This window comes from Narcine bancroftii, chromosome 9 (assembly GCF_036971445.1).
Source record: "Narcine bancroftii isolate sNarBan1 chromosome 9, sNarBan1.hap1, whole genome shotgun sequence".
Lineage (NCBI taxonomy): Eukaryota > Metazoa > Chordata > Chondrichthyes > Torpediniformes > Narcinidae > Narcine > Narcine bancroftii.
The window spans coordinates 59,408,964-59,420,260 of NC_091477.1; the positions used below are offsets into that span (position 1 = coordinate 59,408,964).

The 11,297-nt window shown below is 41.9% G+C and overlaps 1 protein-coding gene across 1 annotated transcript in view; it reads left to right on the top strand.

Annotated features, from left to right (window-relative positions):
* Positions 1–7,274, top strand: part of LOC138743686 (AT-rich interactive domain-containing protein 5B) — a 175,532-nt gene extending 168,258 nt beyond the window's left edge. Inside the window, exon 11 of the mRNA XM_069899278.1 lies at positions 1,299–7,274. Coding sequence (XP_069755379.1) covers positions 1,299–3,455 — 2,157 coding nt within the window. The 3' untranslated portion in view covers positions 3,456–7,274. The remainder of the gene's footprint in view (positions 1–1,298) is intronic.
* The last annotated feature ends 4,023 nt before the right edge of the window (positions 7,275–11,297 follow it).

An 11,297-nucleotide genomic window follows, 5' to 3' on the forward strand; every position in this document is an offset into this window, starting at 1 on the left:
AAGTGCACAAGTAGAATCCTTAAATGAGTCCCTGATTGAGTTTGTTGTTGAGGAGTCTGATGGTGGAGGGGGAGCAGCTGTTCCTGAACCTGGTGGTGGGAGGCTTGTGGCACCGATACCTCTTTCCTGATGGCAGCAGCGAGAACAGAGCATGTGCTGGGTGGTGTGGATCCTTGACGATTGCTGCTGGTCTCCGATGGCCACGTTCACTGTTTTCAATGATGGGGAGGGGTTTGCCTGTGATGTCCTGGGCCATATCCACTACCTTTTGCAGGGCTTTACGCTCAGGGGTATTGGTGTTCCCATTCCAGACATGATGCAGCCAATCAGCACACTTTCCACCACTAACCTTGCCTCATAAGATATTTCCCAAACCAGGAAACATCCTGGTAAATCTTCTCTGCACCCTCTCCATAGTTTCTACATCCTTCCTATAATGAGGTGACCAGAACTGAACACAATACTCCCAAGTGTGGTCTCATCAGAGATTTGTAGAGTTGCAACATGACCTCTATACTCCTGAACTCAATCTCTATTATTGAAGCCCAGCATCCCATAGGGCTTCTTAATTGTGAGGCGACCTTGAGGGATATATGGATTTGAATCCCAAGGTCCCTCTGTTCATCCACACTCTTAAGTAACCGACCATTAACCCTATACCCAGCCTTATGGTTTGTCCTTCCAAAATGCAGCACCTCACACTTATCCAGATTGAAATTCACTTGCCACTTTTCTGCCCAACTCTGCATCCTGTCTATATTCTCTTGTGACTTTCAACAATCTTCAGCTCCATCCACAACTCCTCCAACCTTCATGTCATCAGCAAACTTACTGACCCATTCTTCTGCCTCTTCATCCAGGTCATTTATAAAAATTACAAAGAGCAGGGGTCCCAGAACAGATTCTTGAGGCACTCCGCTAGCCAGGCAGAATACTTCCATTACTACTCTCTGTTTTCTTCCTACAAGCCAATTTTTTTTTATCCACACAGCCAAGGGATTGAAATAGTGCATTTACAAGAATGTTTCAGGGACCTGTGGAGCTGAGATACAGGGAGAGGTTAAACAGGTTAGGACTTTATTCCCTGGAGCATTGTAGAATGAGGGGAGATTTGATAAAGGTGTACAAAATTATGGGTATAGATAGAGTAGATTCAAACAGGCTTTTCCACTGAGGTTAGGTGAGATTAAATAAAATTATTGCCATTGCAGAAACTGTGCTGCACTGAGGAATTGTGTTTAAGGAGAGATTCTGGAGATAGTGATGTCAGGGCAGTTAATTCTCCCCTCCTTTTCCAGGATCAATATCCAAAAGGTGAAAAATGCCAAGAGAATAGACAAAGAACTATCACTGCTGAATACTTGAGTACCCAGGGCAACTCGCAGGCCCTGAAGTTTAAAAGCCAAGTCAACCCTGCATCGATTGCAGAGGAATGTTCTGGAAGCAAAGCTTGCCCTCCCCCAGGACCAGACACAAGTGAGAAACTGGTGACTAAACCACTTCGACCACACGAGCACAAAGTAAGAAATCGGGAAAATCGCGACTGTCCAAATGCAGGAAAAAGACAGAAGTTACCCCATCACCCTCAGGACCTGGTCAGTGGCCCTAGTGTTAAGCAAAGTGTACGTGTAAGCGCAGACTGCAGTAAGCCCATATTTCCATCTGCAATGTTCCAGCACCTTCATTCTGGAATACTGAACTTCCAGTTGCCTGAAGGCATTTCACCTCTTGATGTTCTGAAAAGCCGGCTTGGCCTGGCCACATCTAAAGATCTATCCAGACCTGCTTTACACAAAACCCTCAAAGTGGGACAGCCACAGGACATCTTACTGGATGGTGAAAAGATTAGAGTGTTCAGCAAATCTTTAAGAGAGTCTGAAATACAGCATACAGCAGGACTACAGCGAAAAGTAGCTAAAGTTATTCCTTCGCCAACAAAGAGGCTTAGTTTTGGACAAGTGAATGGAATGCGAATGGTAAAAAGAGATGCATCAATACTGCCCTCACAAAATAATTTGCAATCTGTCAAAAGTGTTGTTGGTTCCAGGGAAAATCATGAATCAAACTCAACACCAATGGGACTCGTTGTCGGTATTGGGAGTGCAACATCACTGAGTCACTCAATGAAGAGGAGTTTGGTGGAGGAAGGTTTGAATTTGAGCAAGTCCAAGGACAGCAGCAATATTTATGATTGTAAAGGGCAACCGTATGAGATTTTACCGCAGAATTTATCTCACAAAAAGTTGCCACCAAAAGGTGAGCCTTCTATTCAATACAGGGAACAATCTTCTCCACTAAACCTCAGCAAGTCCAGTCGGAGTTCATCAGGGAAGAGAATGGCAGAGTTCATGGATACGTCAGTCTGTGTGTCTCAGAAGGGTGATCCTATTTGTCAGTTTCCCCAATCTCTGCAAAATCTTTGTGAGCACAAGAAAAATGAACAACCATTCAAGAAGCTGCGGCTGCATTCGTGCTGCCGAGAGATGGGTGGCCAGAGAAGAGAATCTGCTCTCTCGGATCCTAGCTCTGGCGTGGAGTCGTTCAGTTCGTCACCCATGGGCTGTGGTTCTGGAGTTGGAACTGATGTACCCACAGACTTGAGTCTTCCAAAATACCCCAAGACCCAGAAACAAAATTATACTTCAAGCAATAATGAGAACTCATGGGACATAGAGGCTCATTTGAACCCTGATGAAGTAGGTAAGCAGCCAACTAATCTGTCCAAGTCGTCTTCCTTTTTGGCTGTGTCAGAAGTGAGCACTACGTTGGGCAGTGGGCAGAGAGTACCAGCAAAGAGTAATCTTCATGGATCAATCGGAACATCTGTACATTTGGACCAAACAAAAAGCTGCCAGGAGGAAGTTGAAAGGAGACTGTTCCCAATAAGCAGCATGACACCAGCTGAGCAAAGCCTTGCTCTACCCCATTCAGAAGAGTCTAGAGAAGAGGGTGATGAACCAGTTGGAAAGAAGTCGTTTGTGTCCAACTTGGACAAGGTCATCCAAGAGAGAAAGCCCCAAAGGGACCATGAACCAAATCTGCCCAGTCATCGGGATTTGTCCTCTGAAGGTGAAGAGGAGAACAAGAAAGGAGAGATCTCCAGCTCCACTTGGCATGGAACCTCTCACCCAGAGATTCAGAATGGGGCGGAGAAATTTGGAGCCCACGTTCAACTGGTTGATTTGAATAAAAATGCTGCGGAGGATGGCAACTCTGATGTCGCGATGGTGCCAGTGTTGGCCTCTAGCCTTCCAGATTCCCCTGTTGTTTCTGGGTCCACACTGTGTCGCCAACCGCTGGCTTCTCACTCACGGCCAATGTACAGCCACATCCTACGGACCTCCGTGCTGCCTAACCTGCCTTATGAGGAGGTGGTAATGCACAGGCTGTCTTCTAGTCCCTCAACCCTCTCTCCCTCCCATCTATCCACTGTTTACCCAGAAAAGCAAATGTGATCAGCTTTGTCAGACACATATCTCTCACTCGACCCTCGGATCTTCCAGATTGCACCTGCACTCTATTCTTGCCTTTTGTGAGGTGAAACAATGTGTTAAGATTATTTTTTCACTTGGTTCTCCAAACTTATTTAAGCAACAAATCAGCAATCTGAGCAAGAGGATATTGAGCAAACCAGCTGTGAACTGGGGACTCTGAAGGATAAGCTGCAGGAAATGCTGATTTATTTTCTGTCCTCTCACTGTAGGGAGAGGAGTGAGGCAATCACAACTCGTCCAATGACTGCCCAGAAAGAGGAGTGATGTTGCATTGAAACTTGTGGGAGATTGAGGCTGGAAGATCAACTGATCTCTTCATCAATTGGTCCTTTCTCATCGAGATGGTTGGACTTTGAGCAGGAAAGTGTTTATTTAAACAAAGGAAAAAAAAATCAAAAGTTGAATAATGCTACTGTTGTTACAGATTTCTTACAGAGAAAAATGGGAGTTAACTCAGGGAGGATTTTGTACAATGAACTGCTCTTACTGGCTGATCGCAATAGAATAACCAACTTTGAGAATCTGTGACCTCAAGTATCATGGAGTTGAAAGTGTAGTTCGGTTGCAATTTACCACCACTGTGTTGGAGGGCTTGCCAATGTGTGAACAATGGAAAATTCTTCTGAAAGATGCTGTGAAATGACAAATATCACGGGCAAAGGTGCAGCTGAAGGATGTGAGATTTGGAGGCCCTCGTCCCCACTTTCAGTAAGTAGGATCTCCTCCGATCCTTGTGCATACTCTTAATTCGGTCCAAGTTGCAGAACATTGGGGGATGGACGTTCAGTTTGCATGTCTGCTATTGTACACAAATGACTACTAAATGCTGTAGAACTCCAATGAGGTCAACATGGATTGGCCAAAGAAGAAAACTTGACCTTATCTTAAAAACTGATCTTATCAGGGATACTCGTTCAATTCTACGTCCTCTGCCTTGTCTACCTTGTTGATTGTACGTACAGATATTTCTTCAAGGAAAACTGTGGTGTATAAATGACATTGAACCTTTTTCAGAAAATTTTCCATTCTCCAGTCTGTTGGAGAGTCTGGGAAACGTATATGAGTGTGATTTCTAACATTTGTAAGAAGAAATACAATTTCTGTTTATAAAGAGACCTCAGGATGCGATTCACAAGGCAAAAAATTCACTGGATTCAGTTTGAACAAAAGAGGAAGAAACCAGTGTGGGGTCCTGTCAGCATTAATATTTTTCCAGCTCAAGTTCCTCTAGTGGCATTTCGTCAAGCTATTGGAGCTTAAACTTTGAGCTTGGACTCAATATTGAACAATTAGACACCATTTAATACACCCTGAATTGGCCTTGTGCGTTGTCTATTTTGTCAGATTTCCTTCTTAAATCAATTCACTCAATTTAACTAACTTTTAATTTCAAACAGTAATTTCTAAATGTTTAATTTACAGTACTGAATTATTTTCTTCTTCTTCTTTGGCTTGGCTTCGCGGACGAAGATTTATGGAGGGGTAATGTCCACGTCAGCTGCAGGCTCGTTTGTGGCTGACAAGTCCGATGCGGGACAGGCAGACACGGTTGCAGCGGTTGCAAAGGAAAATTGGTTGGTTGGGGTTGGGTGTTGGGTTTTTCCTCCTTTGTCTTTTGTCAGTGAGGTGGGCTCTGCGGTCTTCTTCAAAGGAGGTTGCTACCCGCCGAACTGTGAGGCGCCAAGATGCACGGTTTGAGGCGATATCAGCCCACTGGCGGTGGTTAGGCAGTCCTTGTACCTCTTCTTTGGTGCACCTCTGTCACGGTGGCCAGTGGAGAGCTCGCCATATAACACGATCTTGGGAAGGCGATGGTCCTCCATTCTGGAGACATGACCTGGAGGTCCATCAAATTATTTTAAGATTAATTAATTCCTGCATGGTCTGGCAATGGAGGTACAGTATTGATTCCCTCAGGTACTTGCACCTGATGAGAACAAAACCATTCATCATTTTCTCCAATGCCAGAAAGCCTCACCTGCCAGCACTGAGGTATTTGCATCGCCCTGCAAGACTACTTCCTGGTAACGTTGGTGAACGAAAAGTAAAAATTTGATAGAATCTTTTATTCTTTTATATTTGCTATCAGCTGTTTAAAAATAATCAATGGCTGCTTTAAACACTGTGCTGGAAGATCATATTGAATTCTAATCTTTTCCAGACCAGATACATGCAGTTATTCTGGAGATCTGGGAAGGAAAGAGCAAACTGCTTACCAATGTCTCTGTCATTCTCTGGGATATCTCTAGTTACATGTACTGTATGCAGAGCTGAAAATGGTCAGCTATTTTGTGTGAACCTTGTTTGCCCAGTGCCCCTCTGGTAAACTTGAGGAAAAAAAGATAATAATATAAAATACTTATTTTCGTATGTACAAATGACACTAATATTTACTTTCATATTGTGTTAGCTGTCCATCCTTCTGTGGAGGTTATTCTTTCAAAGAACTGAAGTGTAAATCATTGCAAACATTCTGAAGGGTCCTTAAGGCATGTGACCAGTGCCCAACTTTAGCTGAGATTCTGAAAAAGAAAATAACCTTGAAATGGTCACTAACATTTTCATTATTTATTTTACAATCATTTTTCCCAAGTTCTGTTATAAAAAGTTAATTATTTGTTAAGTGGTTATAACTTTGTTGTCAGATTTTGGAAATGTTTTCTATTCAATATTTTTAACTTTAAGTTTTGTTTAAAGAAACTATTTTAATTGCTGTAATGATCCCTGAAATCCAACGATTTGCACTCCTTTGTCCTCCATTCTTTCAATACCAGTTAAAATTCAGAATAATATTAACAAAAAGGGTCTAGTGATTCAGACCCTTGCATGAAATGGGCATAGTTGGTTAAACTACACAACTGGGATCAGTTTTAAAGTTAATCTCTTGTTGTGCCTGACACCCACTGGAGTACCAACCAAACAGTCTAACATCTGCACTTCTGTGATGGAGTTTTCTCCATTCTGCGTTGTAACCATTTCCTTCACACATTTTTGCAAATTCCCAAATGTCCCTGACTTCCTGAGATAGGAAAAGATTTCACTCCAATATTCTCGGCTGGAAACCTTGTGTCCTTTGAACTCTCTCTGTCGCACAGAAAATTAATAAAATGAATGCATAAGTTGCAACAGGTGACTTAAAATGCATGTTTCATTCTCATGCGTGTCGGGAAATCTAGAGTTCCAAAATTTCTTTGAGCCTTGATCAGAGAGTGGCCACAAAGCCAACCCCTTAAACCATGAACCTTGTTCTTTTTCCTATTTAAATAGCTCTCTGTGCTTTGAGGGCTGACTTAAATTACTCCATCAGACAGGTCTCTGCATGACACCAACAAGTGATCAGTCAGCTTTGCAGCAACATGCTGGCCAGTGTTACATCAGGGTTACACAACAAAAATAAAGAGGTTGCAACTGTGGCAAAGAAAATGTGGTTGGAATTTACAGGGCCCTCCATAATGTTTGGGATGAAGACACTTTTTTCCTTTATTTGCCCCTGTGCTCCATAGTTTTAAATTTACATGTGATTAAAGTGCACGTTCCAGATTTTATTCAAGGTTATGTGTGTACATTTTGGTTTGACCATGTCGAAATTACAACACTTTTTATACATAGTCTCCCCATTTTTGGGCTCAACTCTGGTCCTTGTGTTGAAAAATGTCAACTACAGACTCCAAGATCAAAAGCTTTGAAACAAGCCCAGCTCTCTTATACCTGCACCAATACAAACACCTGAATCCTCACAAACACCCATGAAGCCAAATCTCCCAAACATTATGGTGCCCTCACGGGGGGGGGGGGGGGGGGGGGGGGGTTGGGGGGGCATTGGGAGAGGAAACTATGTATAAAAAGTGCAATAATTTTTTGACATGGTCCAACCAAAATGTACACAAATAACCTTGAATAAAATCAGGAATGTGTACTTTAATTACATGTAAATTGTTTGATTACAAATTTAAAATGGGCAAATAAAGGAAAAAAGTGTCTTTGTCCCAATTTGGGCACTGTATTCTACCCATACATCAAAATTATGTTACAGATTTGCTGTAGTGATGTCTAAAATAATGTAAACAGAATAATACAGTAAACCCCTGGCATTGGGATTGATAGATGCTGGATAAATGAATTTTCTGGTTGCTTGAGGTTAGATGATTGGTGAACTAACAGCGAGCTTCGACATGTTTACCTTTTTATTTTCCACCTGTTTCTTGAGGCTGCCAGTTGCTTAAATTCTGGATAACCGGGGTTTTACTGTTGTTCTGTATTGCTAGATGATAAAACAGTATTTCATTGCCCATGAAATGGAGGGTATTGGCACTCTCCCGTGAGAGTGAGAGAGAGCAACTTTGTAGTATTGGGGAGACCAGTACTCTTCGGCAGACGCAAGTCATCCAAGATAATTGCGTCTTTCTAACTCGGCATTCTCTCATGGCACATATTGTTCATGTGCAGTTATTTGAAGTATTTTGACATGTTGACCTTGTACTGGGAGTTAGTGAAGCTCCTGGGAACCCTTTACCTGTTAATAGAGGGATGTCATTCAGATTTTATGTTCTTTGGTGTTTTTCAATAGCCATAGTTAATAGAAACAAACTGTCTTAATTACAATGAAAATTTTGTGGCATATATCAAATGTGGCAATGGCTCATTTCTAAAAATTGATGTTAAAAATATTAACCTTTGTGTAAGATTTGTGAACTAACCTTTGATTCACATAGGATTGAGGAATATTGTGGTATGTTCTTGCTCCATAAAGTGGATTGATAAGTGCTGGTTTCGTTAAATGCTGACAAATGCACTGTTTCTGAAATCTATATATTTCCCTTTTAATCAGTTTCCAAAGAAATGTACTGTATATAATGGGACCATGTATGGAGTGCAGTATCCTTTAGAGAATTGTCTTACTCTCCCTTAGGAACTGTGTGAAGCTTCAAAGTATTTTTGTATATTCTGGTAGTTTCCAAGATGTGTTGCTTATATTTTCACACTACATTATACAGATAAATTTTTTTATCAAAGTAGTTATGGTTAGATTACTAATTGATTTTTTTTGTATGATTATATTCCAGTATATTATAATCGTATTAAAACAACAGTTCGTAAAGATTTTTTTGTGGCTTTTCAATTAATTCTTGGCCCTTTCACAGAAGTTCACTGTAAACCTCTCCAACAACAATTTTGCTGACTGTGGAATTGACAGAAACCTTCGGTCAGTGTATCATGTTGTACATTGGTTTGGAGACTTGATTATGCAAGAATGGATGTGTCTAATAGAATTTGGGAAAAATCATTTGTGCTTGACTTTTATTTGTACATAGCATGTAAAACAGAGATTGGGCATATTTTGAACTATTTCCAAATCAGAATGGTGAGTAACAGGGTAGCCTGAAGGAATGGCCCTTGCTATTCTTCTCAGTGGTAGATGCAGCAAGTTTGGAAGATGCTGTTGCAGAGCCTGGATGAATAATGGCAGTGTGCGTTGTGGATGGGACCGACCACAGTCATTGTGTGCTGGTGTGGAGGGAATGAATGTTCAGGGAGATGGGTAGGGTGCCAATCAAGTGTGCTGTGTTGAGCATCTTAAGTGGTGTTGGTGCTGCATTCATTTGGTGGATATCAACTGGAGAGTGGAATAGTTCTTCTGTTTCTGCCACCTAACTTCACACCTTCCACCCGCTCAACTCTCAGGTGGATCTGGCAATGGGTTTGTAACCCTTTTGGACATTCCTGTACTGATTTTTGGTGTCCAGCATAGAATGTCAATGGAGAGGGAAGACAATTGTGTGGGCAGCCTGGATGTGGTGTACATTGTACAGGTCCTAAATGGATGAAAAGCACAGCTTTTATCAGTGCTGCTTTTACCAAGGGTCCAGTTGTAAACTCAGATCAAGCTCACTCATTTAGATATTTTTCTTAAATTTTGGGATAAATTTAAATGAAAGGCCACATGTAATACTCAAACACTTCCCCAAGGATTTGACCTGTTCCATCACTGGTGAGGAGCGCTTGGACATCAGTGAACCTGAACTCTGCAGATCCACTGCAGGGGCTGAATGGTTTGTTTTCCTCCTCCTCTGAGTTCAAATCTTGCACAATGTTGAGACCAAGACTGTGGGCAGCATTGAGGAAAAACAATATTGATGGAGGTCGCCTTTGTTTGGCTAAGTTGTTAAAACTAGAACTTGACGGGTGGGTGTGAATGATAGTTTTGAATTACAAGAAAGAGTAAGGGAACTCATTATTTTTCTGGTCAATATTTATCCAATAATATAGTTATCTGGCGATTTTCCCATGGGATCTTGCAGCCTGCAGATGAACTGTTGCTTTGTTAAATTCCAAATGTGGTCGCACTTCAAAAGGCACCTACTGAACAGCAGAGTGCTTTGGGACATCCCAAAGTCATGAAATAACACTAAGCATGCAGGTTCTTTCAATAACTTTTCATTTCTAACCCCTCATTAATCCCCTGAAAACATTGCTATGACCAGGAGCTCTGTGTATGGGGAATATCAATTACAATCCCCTGCAGACTTCTCAAGGGCCGTTCTTTCAGAGAGCTTAGAGTTAGGTCTGTCCTTTTAATGAGAAGATGCCTGGATATTCAATACCACTTTGAGTGACTGTGTAGCAAACTATGTTTCATTATATGGGATTGTGGGTCTTTTTTTAAACCAGTGTTTGGTGATGTGGGGGAGAGGGGTGCTTATTCTATATTCTTTCTGTAAAATTTGCCATAATTTGATGCTTCATTATTGTACATTGTCTTTCCCAACATCTACCTACAGGATGCTTGTTTCAGTTACTGATTGGAGAGAACAAAGCTGTGGGCTTTCTTTAGAGAGAGAGTTGAAAAAGATCTTTGGATTTCAATTAAACAAATGTATTAGAAACCAATTTCTGTCCATGCATTTGGAATATGGTCACATTTTTATTTCCTTCTACTGAAAAGTTAAATATCCCAAAACTACTATGGGATCTCTCCTGGGCTATTTTGGTGCTCAACTGTTTTGCACAGAGCTTGTTACAGTTGATAATTGAGAGAAAAATATACTCTCATTATAAGATTGCTATGAGGTACAGTGTGGCCTTTGGAGATAGGCTTATAGTAAAGGCTGTTATTCCATCTGACCCCTTGCTACTTTATATTTTTATTCTTTAGGGCCACACATTACCTCCAAATATCCTGAAGGATTCAAATGACAATCTTAAAGGGCTAGGCCAAATTTCAGCTAATTGTATCATTACTGACTCTATTCTCTTATTGGGAGATATTGGCATCACACAAGCAGAGGAGACCTGAGTTCGATTCTGATACAATTTGTGTGGACCTTGCATGCTCTCCTTGTGATTGTGTGGGTTTCCTCCCGGTGCCATTGTTTCCTTTCACATCCAGTGCACTGGGGATGGTAGGTTAATTAGCCATTATATGTGCACCCGGTGCACATCAACAATGAAGACCTCAACAATAAAGACGGTGTTTACATCCGGTACCGCACGGATGGCAGTCTCTTCAATCTGAGGCGCCTGCAAGCTCACACTAAGACACAAGAGCAACTTGTCCGTGAACTACTCTTTGCAGACGATGCCGCTTTAGTTGCCCATTCAGAGCCAGCTCTCCAGCACATGATGTCCTGTTTTGCGGAAACTGCCAAAATGTTTGGCCTAGAAGTCAGCCTGAAGAAAACTGAGGTCCTCCATCAGCCAGCTCCCCACCATGACCACCAGCCCACCCCCCCCCCCCCCACATCTCCATCGGGCACACTTAACTCAAAACGGTCAACCAGTTTACCTACCTCAGCTGCACCATTT